Source organism: Phascolarctos cinereus, unplaced genomic scaffold, assembly GCF_003287225.1.
Source record: "Phascolarctos cinereus isolate Bilbo 61053 unplaced genomic scaffold, phaCin_HiC Scaffold_726;HRSCAF=1367, whole genome shotgun sequence".
Taxonomy (NCBI): Eukaryota; Metazoa; Chordata; class Mammalia; order Diprotodontia; family Phascolarctidae; genus Phascolarctos; species Phascolarctos cinereus.
This window is the reverse complement of record NW_027556098.1, coordinates 231,939,105-231,959,837: the sequence shown is the minus strand read 5'-3', so window position 1 is coordinate 231,959,837 and position 20,733 is coordinate 231,939,105. Positions and strand designations below refer to the sequence as shown.

Genomic DNA, 20,733 nt, shown 5'->3' with positions numbered 1-20,733 from the left:
GCTAGGTGGTGCAATGGATCGAGCTCCAACCTTGGAGTCTGGAGGACCTAAGTTCAAATCTGGCCTCAGACACTTGACACTAGCTGTGTGACCCCAATTGCATAAGCAAAACAAAAAACAAAAACCAAACAAACAAAAGTACTTATTGCAGTGCCTAGCACATTGTAGGTACTACATGAATACTTACTCCCTTCTCCCTGCCCTAAAAAATATAAAACAAAACATCTATTTTCACACTCAAAGACAGCACAGCCATTATATTTGGATTCTAATATTAATAGTCCTGAATATGCCTCTAAGGGAGGTAGAAATAGCACTGAAGAGAATAAAGATGGGAAAAACTGCTAGAGTGGAGGAGATCTAGGTTGGAGGCAACACTACTGTGAGAGTATTGAGGGATAGGTTAACAAAGTATTTGAAGAAGACACCAAAGGTTTGGAAAAAATATCGTATCTCCTTAAATATCTCCTTTCCTCACTACACTTCCCCAGACAATTAAGAGCATATTAACAACTACCGGCCTACATACCTACTTTCTCATTTATATACCATTTTTTATGAGGATAACCTATGCAAATATTGAGGATATCCTCAGTGAGGACGTTAGCAAGGAACAGGAATGTTTTCAAAAACAATATTCCAGATAGCCATATTTTTATCATAATTGACTAAAAGATTTAGTGAAACTTTTCCCATTAGCTTACTGTATATTGGCTATGAGAGTATCTGATTTTGTACAGAAAAATTACAAAATTGCTTTAAAAATGTATTTAAAAAAGTCTACTAAGCATACATCAAATTAATCAATATTCCACATAAATCATCACCATTTTTATATATAAACAACAAAATCCAGCAAGAAGAGCTATAAGAAGAAATTCCATTTGAAATAACTATGGCAGGTATAAAATATCTGGGAGTATATCAAACCAAGACATACACAAGAACTATATGAATCCCACTATAAAATATCTCTGTGGAAATAAAGACAGATTTAAATAATATGATAAACACTAATTATTCCTGGATAGGTAAAGCCAACATAATAAAAATGACAATATTCCCTAATTAATTCACTTACTCAGTATTATACCAAACTACCAAAATATTATTTTATAAAGCTAGAAAACATAATAATGATATTCATATTGAAGAAGAAAAGGTCAAACTCTCAAGAATAATAAAAAAGTGAGAAGAAAAGGAGAATCTATCAGTATCAGATATTAAACTACATTACAAAATAGTCATTGGTGAGATGATTTGGTATTCATAAAAAAATAGAGAGGTCAATCAGTGGAATAGATCAGGTAGACAAAATATAGAAGCAAATGAATACATAGTGGCATAGGGACCCTAGAAATCAAACAACTCTAGTTACTGGGGGGGATGGTGAGGGTAAAGACTCGCTATTTGACAAAAAACTGCTGAGAGAACTGGAAAGCTAATTTGCAAAAATTAGGCATAGACCAACCTCTCATACCATATACCAAAATAAGCTTCAAATAAATACGACTTGGATTTAAAAGGTGATATCATAAACAAAGTTGAACAGGAAGGAAAAAATTATATTTCAGATCTATAAAGACTTCATGACTAAATATGAAATAAAGATTGTATAAGATGAAATGGCCAAATTTTGGTCATATAACATTTAAATATTTTTGAACAAACAAATCCAATGCAGTTAAAATTAGAAGGGAAAGAGGTTAACTGGAAAAAAAATCTTTGAAGTGAGTTTCTCTGACAAAGATTTCATTTCCAAGATACATAAGGAACAGATTAAAATGTATAAGAATAAGAGCCATTCTCTAATTGACAAACTGATATGAACATGCAATTTTCAAAGGAGGAAATTCAAACTATCAACAACCATATGAAAAAATTCTCTAAATCACTAATTATTAGAAATGCAAATTGAGACAATTCTGAGGCTGTACCTCACACCTACCAGATTGGCAAAGAGGACAAAGGAGGAAAATGACAAATACTACAAATAGTAGAAAACAGGCACACTAGTGCCCTGTTAACAGGTACTGTGCACTGCTCCAACCATTCTAGAAATTGAAACTAAGCCCCAATATTTACCCAACTGTGCATATTCCTTGGGCTAGCTATCACTTCTAGGTTATACCACAAAGTGATTAAAAAAAAAGATGAAAAGGACCTGTATTTACAAAAATATTTATAGCAGTTCTTTCCAAACTGGATACTAAGGGAATGTCCTTCTCCTCAACTCTGCCTAGTGACTTCTCTGGTTTCCAAGTACCAACTAAAATCCCATCTTTTATAAGCCTTTCCCAATCCCATTTAATTCTAGTACCTTAACTCTGTTAATTATTTTTTATTTATCCTATATACAGCTTGCTTTGCATATATTTGTTTACATTTTGTGTCCTCCATTAGACTGTAAGATCCTTGAGGGCAAGGACTGTTTTTTGCTTCCTTTTGTATCCCCAGCTCTTAGCATGGTGCCTGACTCATATTAGGTGCTTAACAAAATTTTTTGATCGATTGAATATAAATGGAATATTACTGTGCCATAAGAAATTTTAAAATGGCCAATTACAGAGGAAACTGGGAAGCCTCCCACGACCTAATACAGAATGAAGTGAACAGAATGAAGAGAACAATTTAAACAATGGCAACAACATTAAAGAGAAAAACAACTTAGATTTTAGAACTCTGATTAATGCAATGATAAAATACAAGTCTGGGGCACTGAAGATGAAACACACTACTCATTTCCTGTCAAAGATAGGTGACAGGCTTAAAATGCAGAATGAAATACATTTCTGCACACTGTCAATGGGGGAATTTTTTTGCTGGATTATGCATACTTGTTACCAGTATTTATTTTTCTTTATTGCTCAGTGGAGGGGAGAACAGAAGAGAAAAACAATGTATATATACTATTAATTATTATATTATAAAATTATAATTTTATATTTATAGATATTTATATAATAATTTATATTTTATTATATATTATATAATTCATATATATTTATGCAACTATATATATAATTTAAATTATATAATTATAAAATTAATTAATAAGATAATAAGGTTGCTCAATGACCTTCTGCATGTATTACAGGTGACATAAAATGAGATGTATGCTCACTAAAGGTTTGCTATAGACATGGAGGAGATCCATGTAGAGTTCAAGTTGAAGACAGATTCCCTAAAGAGGATGACGTACTCTGGATGCTTCTATATAACAGGGAGCCTGTTAAGCACATCTCATAACAATGCAGAGCTTCCTGAATAAGTTCTATAACCACTCACATGAATTTAGTCTGACATAGGAAAAACCAAGTGGATGAAGAATGACCACTGTCCATTATGATATGCAGTTATATCGACAACCTAAAGAGCACAACTACAAACACACACACACACACACACACATCACGACAGACAAAGCAAAGAGACAATGAGTTGGACCCACAATTCAACAGGAAGAGAACAGACTGTATGGCCTTTCAAAAACTGTAAAGCTCTTGGACCCTAAATTTCTCCCTAAAACCAATCTTTTTAAAACTTATCTTTCTAACACAAATATTTCACAAGTGGTGTTGTATGACTTTGAATCACAGAACACTATAGCCTCTGAAGAAAAAAAATCAGTATTACTCAGAAGACAATGGAGAGGCACATCAGAGTATTCTGCTATACTGTGTCAATACTCTGAAATTTAACAAATACAGAACTATAAAAAACAAGAATAAAAGATATCATTTGGAAAGCATGTGATAAAAAAAATCAGTTGATTTATGTGGCAAGAAGGGAGAATAACCAACAGACAGCCCATATGCCCTACTGATATCTTCCTGATGGCATGAGAAGGTGAATAAGGCTGCTAGCATGTTAGGTAGCAACCTTATTGAAGGAGGAGGTCAAAAGCTTACAAGATGAACAAGTAATAAGGTGCTTTAATTGGTATGGATGGAAGGAACGTCCACATCAATGATCAAGAATGGAGCCAAAAGAAGTCACTCCTGCCCCAATGCTAAAGTCATCCAATTTCACTCCAATTAGGTAAAACATGTAAATACAGCTAAATCAAGTGGCAGCTAGTGATCTAAGAATGAAGAAGCAAAATCAGAACCAACCACTTTTTCAGCTCTTATTGGCATGGCTGATTCTCCTCTTCTAACACACATGTATAACTTCAAGCTAGCAAGGAAGGAGAATTCCTTAAAGTTGCAGCTAGGGCAGAAATATGGTTCTGACTCTTACTCTTTCATGGACTACATGGTCCCTCCAGTAATTAAAATACTACATATATATCCTTTACACAGTGGGCAGCATTTCCAATGAAGAGTTCAGTCATACAGCTAAGACAAGGCTCCCCACAGGAATCTATGCAGGGGTATGATTAGAGCCGGACCCAAGAGGCTATGGAAGAAGGTAATGGTGCTACAGTGAGATATTATGTCTTTTCAGCCAACAAGTATTTATCTTATACCTAGCACTAAGTTATGACATAAATGATGCAACAGAAGAGGCACCATAGTAATAGAATTCTGGGCTTGGGTCAGAAAGACTTGAGTCTAAATCTCATGACTAACATTACTAGCTATATGTACAAGTCACATAAGCTCTTTAAGTCTTAGGTCCCTGATCTATAAAATTGGTAGGAATAATAATGAATGAAGGAATAAGCTTAGGCAAAGAATAAATAAAACTATTACTTTTTGCTAATGATAAGATTCACTTAAAAAACCTTATTCACTTAAAAAACAAAAGTTCATTAAAACAATGAAGAAATTCAGCAAAGTTGCAGGAAAAAAAACCCCACATAAATCATTAGCATTCCTGTTTGTTGCCAACAAAGATCAGCAGGAAGAACTAGAAAGCAATGAAGAAATTCAGCAAAGTTGCAGGAAAAAAAAAACCTCACATAAATTATAAGCATTTCTGTTTGTTGCCTACAAAGCTCAGCAGGAAGAACTAGAAAGCAAAATTCCTTTTAAAATAACTACAAAAGCTATAAAGTATTTGGGAATGTATCTACCAAGATGTACCCAGGAACTCTATCAATAAAAAATGTGTGAATCTATGAACTATAAAACTATGAACTTTGCAATAGTAAAGACAGACTTAATTAAGTGCTCATGTGTAGATTGAGTCAACATAATTTTTTAACCAGTACCAAAGTGCTAAAATGACTATTATTTTATTTGATTTCTGGTATGGATAGACCCCCCTTCTTTGCCATTTATTTCATTTTGCCCTTGAAATTCTTTTTTTTTTCTTAAAAATGAATTATCATTTTTTCTAGTTGTTGTACAACACTGAATGTAAAAATTAATTTAGGTAGTATTGTCTTTTTTATTGTATTGGCTCAACCTCGCCATAAGCAAATAATGTTTCTACAGTTATTTAGATTTATCTTTATTTCTGCAGAGCATTTAAAGATATTTAAGTTACTAAATGCATTAAAACAAGGATTACTCATTTTACTCAAAGTGCTCTTTAAAACAGTACTTTTACCTGGTATATTTAAAATATCATTTGATTTATACTAATTTTTGGAGGAACACAACTATTATATGAAATGAGCTAAACCTAAATATATATATTCCTGACGTGCATTCTTTGCTTGAACATTGTTATTTTAAAAATTTAACACACCTCCAGGAAGTAACTATAAAGTTCACAAATATTACTTTGCTCATTATTACAGACGACTTAAGTTAAAGATCCTTTCCTATTGACCAGTAAAAAACTAGATTTCTTATAAAAGCCCTCAGAATTTATAAAAATCTAAAGTATTCTCCCAAATGACTTTAAATGCTAATGTACTTTTTTCTTATGGAATCTGTTATTTATGTCAATCAAATAGATTTCCCAGATACTACTTAGATTCTAATGTAAACATGTATTTTAAAATGCTACCTCAGTTTTTAAAGTTTTATATAATTTTCAGACTACCAGTTTTTCATTACTTAGAATTACTGCAAATATATAATTGAATAGCTATAAATTTTAAACTGAGTGAGAAACTAAAATTTTAAAATGTCTAAAATACAATTTTCACATAGGTTAGTCCAACTTATGCATCCTTTGCCCTTCCCTTTTCCATTAAAATATACCATGTAAAATATTTCATCAAATTCCAACCCTCTTGCAGTATGAAAAACAGAATGTTCTTCTCCCATAAATAACAATATTTAACAAATTTGGGTTTATGATACCATCAGCAGTTGAACCATATCAGATATGCTAGTTTGGTTCATTGTTTCTTATGGCATCTCTTTATGACAAAGAAGAATAAAGAAATTATAGGATTGAGAACATAATATTTAACATTTATTAATATTAGCATATCATATGTAATATATTAGGGTTTATTATATTTAATAATGATAAAAAGAAAGTGAATAAAACAAATAGTATTAGAAAATAATATAAGGAAGGTGTACTTAAAACAGTAAAATGACTAACCAGAAATTGGCTGTGAAGAAAAATCACAGCAGGTGATTCCAAGATCGTGTGCTTTTTCACTATGTAAGCACCTCATTTTATCATCCCAGACTGTTAAGTCTCCACATGACGATCCTGTGACAAAGATGCTTCCATTAGGAGAAAATGCACAGGCCACCAAGGAACCATCTTTAACACTACCAGATCTGGAACAGAGTTAAAGAATAAAGGAATTTGATTTTTAAACATCTTTTGCATTGAAAATATAACTTCTAACTTATAACCTGATAAAGTAAAAAATCATAAACACTAGTTATTATTTAAAAAAGGAGAAAATGGCTATTACTCTTCCTTTTTAATGTATGCCCAAAGGAAAAATAATCTCTATGATTAAACTGAAACAAGCTCTCTTAAAATAAAGTGAGAAATTTAATGTTATCTCAAATAATGTATTTCACAAGACAAAACTGCCTTATGTCTTAACCTAAAGTCGATTTACATTTAGCTTTTCATGCAGAGAGACATGCATAAAGGAGAACAAATGTCAAAGTAGGTAACACAAATCAATCCCATTAAAATCTATTAAACAGCAGTCAATATTATCTACTATGTCTTTATCTTCAAAATAACTACAAAGCCTGACTTAACTATAATAAGTTTAAATTTGCCACATTCACATTGTTTTATACATTATTTGTGAGTTAATAAAAAATTCAGTCTCGCTACACTCAAGTAACCATTTAGCAACATGAATTTTTTTTCACTTTACCACTTCTATTTGTCTTTAGAAAAAAGGTAAGCAATTGTAATAATTATATACTCAATTATTTTCTTAAAATTAGTTAAAATTCAACAATAAGTGGAGTGCCTCATCCAGTGGCTAAATTTACTGTATGCATATCCTGTATATTATCAGCTAAAAACTTAAACTAGGAAAAACAAGAGCCAAAGACAAAAGCTATCATCCCCTTAGTTAAAAAAAGTTCCCTTAAGATATCTTTAACTATATTATCACAGCCCATGATTATAATATTTTATCACAGGCATCTTTCACTTCATCTTTTATATAATATTTCGAAATATTGCTAGAAAATGACTACCTCCCTTCTTCCCCCCAAATCAGAGAACAGTTGGTACTCTGATAGAGCAATTAATACTTCTCAAAGGTCATGTGACAGAATTTTTGAAACAACAGAGGTAGAGCAATTTAGCTAATGAAAAAAACTGAAACTGCACATTTACATAAAAATCTAATAAAAGATGTGGTAATAACTAACACAGCTTCTCCCTATTTTAAAGGCAAAATAAATAAATGGAAACATCTTAACTAGTAAGATTATTTTTATTTAAACCAAATTACATGAAAACCAATGAGAACAACTTTAGTCTTAGTCTTAATCTTCAACATATATCAAAATATACCAAGATCTCTGGTCTTCCCTCTTTGGCGTTCTTCCACACTAGAACTTCTACATAAGCAGCCCTACCCCATTTCAACAAATATACTCATACATTCTCAAAGTAATAACAATTTAAAAAATTTATGTCTTCAAAGCAGAAAGGCAGCATGGCATAGAGGATAGAAAACCAGTCTTGGAATCAGAAGAACTAGGTTCCTCTTTCACTTATACACTGGCCGTGTAATCCTGAGTGATTATTTCTGCAACCCTTTAAGTCTATAAATGGCAGAGAGGTGCACATTTCCATTCATCCTCTATGACAAAAACTCTCTTCTTTATACTTATCCTATACTGATGAAATCACAGGCCCAGTCCCATCACATTCCAATTTATAAGTGATAAATTTACCGGTATTCTTAATATCAGTGCTTTTTTTTAAAAAAAGTGAAAATAAATACTTTTGGCCACAAAGTTTCAGTTTTTCCTGGACTTAGTCATCACAGACCTAATTTGATGGTCTGAAACATTTCCTCACTTTTGTAGCCAAGGAGGAATAAAACATTATAAGAGTTATTAGGCAAAATGACAACTAAAACCACTGAAATCCTAGATAAAGATTCCTTTTTTCAATTAATATAGATACAAAATATGTTAATTCAAATACTTAAAACCAAGAAATGATTAAATGTTTTAAAAATAATATTTATAAAATAGGTTGAAGATGGCTAGAGAGGTAGGGGTGGGGGAGGGGAGAGAAAGGTTATACATATATAGTCTACATATCTGATCATAATCTATATATCTGATATAGGTTATACATGTACAATCACGTAAAACATTTAATAGGCTTTTAAAATATCTCACAACATTCAGCTTTTTAATGATTTTCTGTTTATTCTCCTAATATAGCAAAAATAACAAAAGGATCCATACCTAAACAACTTGTATGTCTGCATATTCCACGAAACCACAGTGCCATCAGCTGCTCCTGACACTAAATATGTAGAATCTGGAGAAAATCTGCACACCCTTACAGGGCTGCCACTGGGTTGATTCAACATTGCCAAAATGTGTCCAGTTTGAGTACTCCATAAGACAGTTGTACCATCTGTTGAACAGGAAGCTAAAACGTGTCCTGAGGGTGAAAAACAGCAGCAGTGGACAGCATATGTGTGACACTTTAGTGGAGAATATGGGAGTTCATTAAAGTCATTTAATGAATAAAGACGAATTGTCTTGTCCAAAGAGCAAGTAGCCAAAAAAGAAGAAGAAAAGGCACAGCAGTTGACATCATCACCATGATCTGCTAGTGTGCGAATTAGTGTCACCATGTTTCTTATGTAAAGCAATTACTCTGCAATTAAAAACAAAATAAAATAAAAGTTCTCTTCTCCTTAATGATCAGACAAATACAACTCCTTTCTTTCTCAAAGGAATAAAACCTATTTTAAGTATTTCATCTTACATACCTATTTAAGATGAAAATTGCTATTTTGATAACTTATAGGAACAATTCATCACTCCGGAAATAGAGATATGGATCACCACCAACGACTTCTTAACTGCCAAATCCAAATGCCTTCTCCGCTTCATCTTCCTTGACTTTTTCTAAAAAAAAAAAATTTCAAAAACATTTAGCAAGCACTTTCCATGTGCAGAGCAATGAATAGGCTCAGGGGATAATACTAAGTTTATGGGACAAGGTACCTGACTCTCTGATACTCAAGATCTATGATATAACACATGCGTAGATAAATATAACACAAGATAATCAAAGTATAGATAGCTATAAAGTTCTATGTTAAGTTCGAAGAGGAATGGGAGTTATTACAAATTGGGGAGTTAGGGAAAGAATCCAAGACAAAAGGGCATTCAATATGGGATTTAAAGGATAAGCTTCAATGGCAGGCCAGGAGATGCCTTTTAGGAATACAGAGCAATGAATATAGAAACAGAAGCAATAAAATATGGGGCATGGCAATTAGTTAGTACTCTGGGACTGAAAGCATTAAAATATCTATTTTCTGATTCATGTTATTTGCTAGAAAAAAAGAACTAGATGGTACAAAAGGCTAGCTAATACTAGCCAACTCCAAAGAAAGCCTAAAGGCTGAGAAGCTGCTGTCAAAGACAAGATGAGTGAAGAAAATGGTCTTGGACTACACTCCAATGCAACTTCATGAAACAAATCAACACAATCAATGTCTGACAAAGTATGCCTCATTCCAGGATCTAGACTCTACCTCTGTAGGTCAGTCATCTCACGTTATGACTGGTCACTGCTCAGAACCCTAAGGTTTTTCAATATTATACAAATATTTATTTTAGCCAAATCCAATGTTATTAAACTGTATCTAAAACCACTATGACAAAAGTATCACGCGAAAGAAAAGAATTTGGTAACAGTTGGAAAATTGCTAGAAAATATGGCAGCAGTTATCATTGCGGGTAGCTGGTCAGTTATATTTTGTCTTAACTCTTTTCACAAATCTGCTGCCAGATATACCAGATATTAAAACTAATTTTTCAGATAAAGATCTTGACAAATAATCTTTGTGACCCCCCAGGTAGATTTGTACAATGCTCCTTCAGGAGGGCTATTTCTGAAATTACAATTGTTTGTGGAAGTTGAAAGAAGCACAGAATGCCAAAATCAAGAGTACTTGCTGTGAATCTGCTTGTAGTATAGTTGAAGTGACTATTAACCTCCACAAGACTGGAACTCTTCTCTGTATACATCCATGAGCAGGTGGTACTCCCTGATGAGCTGGTACTCCCTGCAGCTCATTTTCCACTGAGAACACTCCACAGTTTCCAGCTTACATTTGTATAGCCAAGTTTGCCAGTCTTCTGGGAAAAGTATAGTCAAGCTGTATACTGACTTTTCCTAAAGCTGTAGCACTAATTTTTTAATGTGAAATTTTATTTGCCTCTTTGTTGAGGTATAGGGTTCATTTGTTTTCCTTTCCTTTTGCATTTGCTTCCTAGACATACACTTTAAATCAGAGAAATAAAAGTACCTTTAAAACCAGAGTAGCAAAGGGACTGTTGACTTCACCTCCACATAGAAAGATCTACTGTAGCAGAACTAGAAAACAAAATCATTTCAGTACGAATTGCAGAGAATAGACAAAACCAGCTCTGCAATACCAGAGCAGATACTGTAACAGTTCCTTACCTTGTCATATCCATTACAAGATTCAAGAGCAAAAAATTCTCAAACTCTCTTGAAATATAATTTGAATAATATTTTTCAGCAATACAAGTTATTGCAATTTAAAAGAATCTAGCTAATAACTTTTTGTTCCTTTGATTAACTGACAAACTTTTTAAATGGGTCGCCTAACTCTCCACTTTGTTACCTGAGCTTTGGTTTCCACTCCCAGGGCACTACAGTTTCTAGAAAGTGACTAGAAGGTGACCTCTAAACTCAATTCCAGGACTAACACGGGATTTGGTTTAATGAGGGGAACAATTGTTTGTCTGGATTCTCTGGAGGCCCCACTTAGATGTGTGTCGTTCTGGCCAGATTCTGGGGCTTGGGCTTCCAGCCAGAACGCTTTTGATTGTGAGCCCAAACAGGATCCACAGGAGACAAACATGATGGTATCTCAGGGGAGCGCCCAAAGCAGTTGGGTAGCGTGCAATGGGTAGAACCTGGAGCCGGAGGAGATTAGATCTGAGTTCAAATCCCGAAGAAGACACATACTGGACCCTGGGCAAGTCACTGAAATGGTCTGCCTGTTTCCTCCTCCGCAAAATAGGGCTGTTGGTGTAGTTTGTGAGGATCAAATGAGATGTTCAAGCACTTGATATATGAGAAGTATTGATGCCATCAATCCTAGAATGACCCCCTCCCACACCAGCCTCTTAGAGGCTGCACCTGGGGCTACACCAAATGATCCGGGGTCGGACCGAGGTGTAGGAGTAAGGGGAAGCAGGTGTAGACCACCGGTTTTCCACTACGTTCATGGGGCAAACAGAGGAGACATGGGTGTCCCCGGATGCCCTTCTGTCAAGGTAAAGGGCATCCTGGCCCCTCCACGGCCAGGACGCCTAGCTAGTAGGACCCCCAGCCGAATCCGACCCTGCCCAGAGTCGCCTGGGACTCGGGGCTGCGGGTAGGGGAGCGCGGGGGAAGGGAGACTCAGAGGCCCGCGCCCCGCGCGCGCGCTCGAGAGGGGGAAGGTACGGAGGGGGACTGAAGGGTAGGGGATCCGAGGGAGAGGGCCGGAGAGAGGCGGGGCCACGAGCGTCCCCAGCGTCCTCGCTTCCCACCTGTCACGACGGTGGCGACGTAGGCCCGTCCGGTCAGCGGGTCCTGGAGCTCCGGCCACTTCCCGCAGCCTCTTCCTGTACAGCCAGCCGAGGGCGGGCCCCTCCCGCCTCGGGGACTAATGGCGCCGCTCACGTTAACCCGCCCTCAGGTGCCGGTTCTCGCGGCGAGATGCGTCACGCGGGCAGGACAGGTGAAGCGGAAGGGAGGAGGGGAAGGGAGGACCTATCTCCCGTGGGGCGGGGCAGGGGAGGTGCAACAGCGCACGCATGCTCACCCTGCGTTGTGGGGGGAGAAGGGGGAGAGAAGGGAGGGGGAGGCGGCGGACTGGAAGAAGGAGAAGAAAAAAGGACGAAGGGAGTTTATAGAACCTCCTGAAGTCATTTTTTTTTTAGGTGGAATTAGGCGTAGGGTGGATCTATGATTTCAGGAACATATAGAATTTAAAACTCCTTTTTCTAGTGGAGGTCCACGCCTTCCCCGACACTATACAGTCCTCGGGGATTGCCCAGGGTGTCCAAGCCGGTTTGTAGCAGAGGCGGAAATAGAACCAGATTTTTCCTGGCTCTAGCTGCTAAGCTAAGCTGCCTCTGTTTTGATGCAGGTGTGATTTTTTGGGGGGGCAGTTGACTTGCCCAGGGTCACACAGCTAGTAAATGTCAAGTGCTTGGTCTGAGATAGGATTTGAACTCAGGTCCTCCTGACTTAAGGACCAGTGCTTTATCCACTGTGTCACCTAGCTGCCCCCAAGGTATGATTTTTAAATTTAGAAACAATTGAAACTGTCTCCTCTACTTGTCTTCTCCCACAAGGAATAGTGCAGTGAGAAGACCCTTGGATTTCTTCTTTGCTCTTGGGAGTCATTTTCTTCATCTGTAAAATGTATATTGTATGTATAATATATATGTAATGTATAATGACTAGATCTCTCAGGATGTCACTATGGGTCCTAAGCTTATTTGCTTTTAAGGTAGATAACTATAACTCTGTAGTCTATGGAATGTTAGTGTTGTAAGGAATTTTGGAAGTTATTTAGACCATAATATGCAGAATGAGATAGTATTTTGGTCATGATGGATACAGGAATTTGTTTTACTTGACTGTTACTTATCTGTGGCAAAGATTTTGTTTTACTTTTTCATCAGGGGAAGCGAAATGGGAGAGAGCAAGAAATAAATACTTTATAATTAAAAATAAAATTTAATTAAAAAAACAGTATAGTCCAGCCATATCATTTTTCAGTAGAAAAACAGGCCGATAGCGGCAAAGCACATTTTTTAAGGTTTTAGAGTTAATGGACAGAGCTGTTATCCTGTGCCAGGAAGATTGCCTAGAACTCTGTGGTTTCTTCTATGCCGATGATTCCCAGTTCTACATCTCTGCCCCTGCTCTCACACAGAATTTTAGAGTTGGAAAGTGAGTAGCTATCTATTCCAATCCATAAGGAGAAGAACCCCCATTACAACAGGACAAGTGGTCTTCCAGCCTTTACTTCAAGGTCTTTTCCTTCTATCTTGTATTTCCTGATGGCTACAATATATTTCCTACTGTAACATAAAACTCACCGTGCACCTAAATCTAACACCGTTCAGGTTTATTTTTTTTCCTACGAGTGTCTGAAGTATTTTGTATAATACTTGACTTCGCCCTTAAAAAACCATTACTTGACCCACTATCAGCTGCTCAGGTTATTCTCCTATATCTTTCCTCCCTTTCATAGTCAAAATCCAACAAAACATTCTCTCTCTAAAGTTACCAGTGATCTTATAATTGCCAAATTTCATAGGCTTTTCTCAGTCCTCACCCTTCTTGACTTATGTGCAGCAGTTGACCTACCTCTCCTCCTAGCTAACTCTTCTCTCTGGGTTTTCATAACATAGCACTCAATTGGTTCTTCACCAACCTGTTTCACGGTTCCTCAGTTTCTTTTGCTAGGTAATCATCTATAGCTCACACCTCTACTGTAGGTCTAGGCCTTGTTGTTGTTCATTTATTTTAGTCATGCCTAACTTTTCATGACCCCATTTGGGGTTTTCTTGGCAAAGATAACTAGAGTGGTTTGCTCTCTGGAAGGAGATGAAAAGACTATATTGGGAAGTACAGGTGATACAAAAACAAAAGACAATAAAAATTCATTTAAAAAGAAACAAGCTTATCTTTTTGATGTTAATATCTAGCTGATAAAAAAACTATCTGATAGTATATGGCTTTTTTTCCTGTATGTCCAACATTTCTTTTAATGTTTAAAAAGTTTATTATTTAGATTTAACATTCTTTTTAAATTTTAAATTTCCTCTTACCCCTCCCCCACTCACTGAGAAGGCAAACAATATAACAATTATACATGTGAAATCATCCAAAACATTTCCATATTAACCATATTTTTTTTAAAAAGCAAGAAAAATAAAGAAAGTGAGAAAATTATACTTCACTTTGCATCAGAGTTCATCAGTTCTCTCTCTGGAGGTTGATAGCATTTTTTCAACAGGAATCCTTTGGAATTGTTCTGGATCATTGTATTGGTCAGAATAGCCAAGTCTTTCACAGTTGATCATCATTACAACATTGCTGGTACTGTGCACAATGATTTCTCGGTTTTTCTCATTTTACTTTGCATCAGTTCACATAGGTCTTGCCATGTTTTCTTCTGAAACCACTCCCATCATCATTTTCCCACAGTGCAATGGTGCTCTATCACAATTATATGCTACAACTTGTTCAGTTATTCCCCAATTGATAAGCTTTCCCTCAGTTTCCAATCCTTTACCACTGTAAAAAGAGCTGCTATAAATATTTTTGTACATATAGGTTCTTTTCCTTTTTCTTCAATCTCTTTGGGATACAGACCTAGTAGTGGTATCGCTGGCTCAAAGGGTTTATAGTTTATAGAAACTGGTTCATAGTTTTATAGCTCTTTGGGCCTAATTCCAAATTGTTCTCCAGAATTAAAATCTGGATTGTTTCTGTATAAGCCATTATCTGGTTCCAGTTGTTCACCTGAATCAGCTCATCTCAGAGTTGTCTTGGACAAATATATGTCAGGTCATCTTAGAAGCCAGGGAAGCTAATTCCTTTATTGGCAGTAATTGGTAGTGAATGCATTGTCTTTGGGGCTATTTTATAGATTAGCAGTTTGTCCGGTCTTGTAGACTTTTGTGATGTAGCTGTCCCCACTAGCCTTTCAAGAACAAATAAATTAAGAAGAATGTAGCTGATGCTTCAAAAAGTATGTGTTAGTAACATGACCTGCAGTAGAAGACCCAGACTGTCAGCTGCACTTCTGTAAATGAGCAGCCTAGCTTTTTTGTCATAGACTTGTCACCCCTTTTATTGGAATCACCAAAAGTTTAGTCACATAATATCTTGGGAACAGGGAATTTTATCCTCTGGTCTTGCACACAGAATTCACAGTTGGCCAGTGCCACTTACCCATTATCTCTAGCCAACAGGGTCCAATTTAGCCCTTATCAAAATATCAGTATTGGAATAATACATAATGTGTTTCCAAACTTGAAACTGAGTTTCACGAATTATCAGAACTAGTCCTAAGTAGCACACTTCGAAGCCAAGAAGTCCAATTTGTGGTTTGTGGCTCTTTCCCTCAAATTCATTAACAGCCTTCATAAGATGTCACATTCAGAAGTGAATATAATTCAGATATACTCTAATTTGGTAAGAGTACAATAGGATTATCACCTTCCTGCTCCTGGACACACTAGCTTTGGGGGCTGCCACATCACTCCTGAGCTTGTAGTCTTTTTCAAGTGAACTATTGTTTAGTCACACCTGTCCCCAATTTTATTTGGCATCAGAGGACCCAGGTGAAAATCACAGCTCCACCACATTATCTGTGTGATCTAGGGCAAGTTACTTATTCTCTCTGAATCTATTTCCTTATCTCTAAAATTAGGTTATTTGACCACTATGAGTCTAAGATTTTACATTATCATTATTAAATTTTATCTTGTTGGACTAGTGTTCTGGGTTATCTAGATCTTTTTTGAATCTTGACTTTAAATTATTCAGTCAAATCAAACTTAAATGCTGTTAAGCATTGTGGTAGATAGGTGCTAGATAAACAAAGACTTTTAAAAATGAAATTTTCTGCCCTTAAGCAATTTATTTTTGGGGAAATAACATTTTTTTAAAAATTGGACAATTTGGAGGGAGACACTAGAACCTGAAGGATTAGGAAAAGCCTTATAGAAGGTGGCTCTTGAGCTGGTCTTAGAAAGAAATCAGCCACTTATTTCAGTTGAGGGAGAACATTCCAGGCATGGGAGAAAGCTTATACAAGAGATGAAGTAGCATGTATGTGGAATAAGAAGCCTTATTTGACTGGATTATAGCATGCATAAAAGGGAGTTACATATAATAAGAGTATGAAGGTAGCTTTGAGACAGATTATGAAGTGATTGAAATACCAAACCGAGCTGCCTGTATTTGATCCTGCAGGCAATAAGGAACTTATTGAGCAGGGGAATATCCATCACATAGCTGCTCATGTTATCCCTAATACACAGAGCTGACATAGAAAGGAGAAGAGACTTTGAGGCAGGCATTCCAATTAGGAGACTTTTGTAAATAGTGCAGGAGAGAGGAGATGAGAGTCTCCTCATTTGAGAGGTTGCTGTAAGTAGAGAGGAAACATATGCAAAAAATATTGTAAAATATAAAAAATATATAAAAATAATTTTATTTAAAAATATAAATATAAAAGGTGAAATTGGCAAGACTTAGCAAATGAATGGATATATGGGATAAGAGAGAGAAGTGCGTAGATCACAATTGCAGATCTTGATTGCCAGAATAATAGTGGTGCCTTCAATAGGAAAAGGTAAATTTGGAAGAAAGGTGACTTTGGAGAGAAAGTATAGAGTTTGAGACATTTACAAGATATCCAGTTTGAAATTTTTAGTGGGCATTTGGTGCTGGAGGACTAGAGCTCAGCAGAGAGACTGGGGCTGGATATATAGATCTGGAATCACTTACATAGAGCTGTTAAAACAAATGAGGCCTGATGAGGTAACCAAGCCAGACATCGTAGAGTGCAGAGGACCTAGGTCCAGGGCATTGAGGAACACCCCTAGTAACAGTGTGGTACGGTAGAAAGAACATTTACTCTGGAGGTCACCGGACCTGGGTTCATATATAGCCCACTCCTGATTAATACCTCTGTGACTTTGCATACCTCACAGTCTCCTTGGATCTCAGTTTCTTTGTTTGTAAAATGAAGGATGGCCAATGAAGTTACAACATGAGATTTATGCTTCTATAATCCAAGATCCTTTGAAAACCCAGAAAATTTCATGTGTAAGCTATCCCATTTAGATTTGTGTCACCTGAAGATTATGTAAGCTTAGTGTACTTTTTATCCAAGTCACTGATGATAAAAATATTAAAACAGCAGAGGGTTAATCAATCCTGGGGGTACTTCCTTCTAGGATGACACTGAACCATTAATGAATGTTTATTGTGTATGGCTGTGTCTCACTACTTGTTGCTTCAGAAAGTTCAAAATCCCGTACCACCATCTGTCTTGACCACAATATTAGAATCACTTCTCTGTCAAACGGTTTGGTAAAATATTAGTATTTTCCCCAATCTACTAGTCTTGTACTTGAATACTCAAATGGACCTGCGATCTCATCAATTTGGAAGGTCCCATCAAAGATGCATCCACAACTGCCCATCCCATATGTGGTCAAAGCAGTATCCTAACTCATTGCCCCCATGTAAGTTAGGCTAGTTTTTCCTTATAATATACTGAGACTATTTTCAAGACTTGATTGACTCAAGAGATGAAAAAACTCAGGCAATTGACATTTTTTTTTCTTGTCTGCTAAGGTCAAAACAGCCACAAGAAGCTCCAGGTACATTCTGATGTTTGGCTTAAGGACCACGAAGGCACCCCAAAGCCTGGGGAACTTTCTTCAACTTTGTAAATGTATTTGTTTAATATCCTCCTGCTATGGCTAAGTAAATTTCCTTTTGTTACAATAAGTGTCTCATTTCATTCCAATGTTAAACATAAACTAGCAGGGGACTGGCTCGAGTCAGGTCCAGCCCAGATATTGTATGATTCTCACTCATGTCCTCCCAAAAGTTGACTAAAGGGGGTCCTACTCAGACATGCTGGATGCCTTCCTCAGTTTCTTCTGACATTGAGACTGTACCAGTGGAACACTATGGCTATCTACTTCTGTTTCCTTGCTGTTGCTGAGTGACTGGCTCATATTCTCTTTCCATAATACAGGTCTTCAATAATACCCTTTAACCTGTTCTTTGGAGTTCCTCAATGATAATAGGTTGCAACCTGCTCACATCCACCATATGCCTTTTAATTGCCCTCTATGTAATGTTAATCTTAAATTCTTCAAAGGCAGTGTGTTACTCCAGATCTCACTGCCCTACAGCTACAGAAACGAAAATTCATATTGAAAAGATGGACCTTTGTTATTATGGGAAATTTGGGGTCTATAAAAGTTCTTTGCAATTTACCAAAAGCAGTTAAGTCTTATTCTACTCCTCTTTTTCAACTCTAGACCCCCTCACTGTTCATCTAGATCATCTGCCCCAGATATACATACTCTTAGACACACTCCATAGGGTTTCCACTCAGAGGCATGTTAAAATCTAGGTAATAAACATTTTTAATCCACTTGATCATTCCTGAATGGATGTATAGGCTAAATTCCTTTGAGTGATGACAGAGCTTTTTATTCATGGGGAATTCCTTCCTTAGCTTGTACGTACACTCTGCTATATATCCTCCGTCACAGTGGAGAATACTTTTGGTAAGCTTATCTCTCTCTCTCTTTTATGTTTCACCTGATATTTATTATCAACAGGTCATTGAAAGTGTTATTTTTGTTGTTATGTCTTCCAAGGAATCTTTTTAATTTGGTATACAGGTGGAAGAAACCTTGTTGTCTATAAGATGGCCTTTGGTTCAATTGAAGCATTTTAAAAATAATCAACAAACAGTAAATATAGGGGGATCTAAGTGAACCCAGGTCACCTTGATAATATGATGAGGCATCAGAGTAGAATTTTTGTGGAGCACTTTTCATAACACTGTCAAAAAAGGAAATGAGGTTAGTCTGGTATAAGTTATTCTTGATGAAGCCATGCTAGATCTTTGTGATCACTGTTACCTAGATCTATCAATCAACAAAAATGTATTAATACTATATCCTAAACACTGTTCTAAATGTTGGTAACAGAAAAAGAAAATAATAGTCTATGTCCTCAAGGGGACTAGCCATCATGATCTCATTAATAGTAAGAATAATGAGTAATTATGGTTAAGAATTTTGTCAGGAATTAAAGTGAAGCTCCCTGGATTCTAGATTACAGACTCCAATTTTCTTATTTGAAAATCAGAGCAACATTTGCCCCATTTACAGTCCTATGGCACCTTTCCCATTTTCCATGATCTTTCAGTGACCACTGACAATGCTTCAGTAATCAAATCTGCCAGTTCTTTCAGTAACCTGAGATGTATTTTGCCTGGGCCAGATGACTTAAATTCAAGAAAGGCAGCTAGTAGGTGAGTATCTACCAACTTATATTGAGTACCAACTCCCTATTTGGCTACTTCTGTTCGGTCCTTTCTAGTACAGATATTTTTGGCAGAGAAAGGAGAAACAAAATGAGAGATGTGTGTGCAGCAATCCCTATTTTCTCTCTTTTATTGGTTATCATGGTACTATCTACCCTGAGCAGTGGTCCAATTACTTCTTGGATCCTCATCTATTCTCCAAGACAGATAAATAAACATTTAGTTTTCTCTGCCCATTTTAGTTCACGTTAATGTTTAAATCCCCAATTATTTTTCAGGACCCTGCCACACTTTTGCAATTGTCCATAATAATAGTAAAAGAATAACAGCAACAACATATGTAATAGCATGCCCAGCACTGTGCTAAGCACTTTACATCCTCACAATAACCCTGAGAGGCAGGTGCTTATATAATAATATTATCCTTATTTTACAAATGAGAGAACTGGGCAAACAAGTTAAGTGACTTGCCCAGGGTCACACAGGTAATAAGTGTCTGTAGCTGGATTTGAATTTAGTTCTTCCTGACTCCAGGCCCAGTGCTTTATCCACTGTGCCACCACCACCTTGCTTTCCATTTTGCCTTCTTGTTTCCATCTTTTAAAATCTAAGTTGCTTGGTGATTTCCTAGTGTGTATACATTGGATTCTTTAGGGAATTCCCCTTTTTCATTCTCATACAAATTCTCTTTGTAGCTTCAGAATTTAATTTTTGAAAGCTTCCTGTTCCTCCTGAGCTGACTGCCGACATAGAATTTTAGGTCAAGTACCTAAACTTGAACCTTTGAAATCAGGAACTATATGAACACAGTTACAAAACACTTTTCACACAAATAAAGTCAGTGTGCTCACAAGTAGGCCAAGCTAATGTAATAAAAGTGACAATTCTACCTAAATTAATTTACTTATTCAGTGCCATACCAGTCAAACTACCAAGAAATTATTTTATAGAGCTAGAAAAAAACAATAACAAAATTCATCTGGAAGAACAAAAGGTCCAGAATATCGAAGGAACTAATGAAGAGAAATGCAAGGAAAGGTAGCCTAGCTGTACCAGATCTT

General features: G+C 36.3%; 2 protein-coding genes across 6 annotated transcripts in view; one reads left to right on the top strand and one right to left on the bottom strand.

Annotated features, from left to right (window-relative positions):
* The window catches only part of WDSUB1 (WD repeat, sterile alpha motif and U-box domain containing 1), a 73,709-nt gene extending 61,509 nt beyond the window's left edge, over window positions 1-12,200 (bottom strand). For 2 of the 5 annotated variants that reach the window (XM_021004929.2, XM_021004932.2), the window contains exons 1-4: window positions 12,111-12,199; window positions 9,302-9,440; window positions 8,766-9,186; window positions 6,454-6,638 (exon numbers count right to left, since the gene is read on the bottom strand). In XM_021004929.2, the coding sequence (XP_020860588.1) occupies window positions 6,454-6,638; window positions 8,766-9,163 (583 nt within the window). In that variant the 5' untranslated portion in view covers window positions 9,164-9,186; window positions 9,302-9,440; window positions 12,111-12,199. Of the gene's footprint in view, window positions 1-6,453; window positions 6,639-8,765; window positions 9,187-9,301; window positions 9,441-10,538; window positions 10,814-10,852; window positions 10,921-12,110 lie in introns of those variants that run through there. The other 3 variants (XM_021004930.2, XM_021004933.2, XM_021004931.2) reach the window with 3 other exon arrangements.
* LOC110220744 (uncharacterized) lies at window positions 11,679-20,277 on the top strand. The gene is made up of 3 exons (XM_078146165.1): window positions 11,679-11,852; window positions 11,929-12,301; window positions 17,956-20,277. The coding sequence occupies exons 1-3, from the start codon at window positions 11,679-11,681 to the stop codon at window positions 18,051-18,053; spliced, it is 645 nt and encodes a 214-aa protein (XP_078002291.1). The 3' UTR covers window positions 18,054-20,277.
* The last annotated feature ends 456 nt before the right edge of the window (window positions 20,278-20,733 follow it).

Bases quoted from the DNA above. Each gene is read 5' to 3' on its own strand.
- LOC110220744 (XM_078146165.1), top strand. From the start codon at position 11,679: ATGACCCCCTCCCACACCAGCCTCTTAGAGGCTGCACCTGGGGCTACA. The intron at 11,853-11,928 runs GTAAAGGGCATC...GACCCTGCCCAG, and splicing joins CCGGATGCCCTTCTGTCAAG to AGTCGCCTGGGACTCGGGGC. The intron at 12,302-17,955 runs GTGAAGCGGAAG...TTGTCTGCTAAG, and splicing joins GCGTCACGCGGGCAGGACAG to GTCAAAACAGCCACAAGAAG.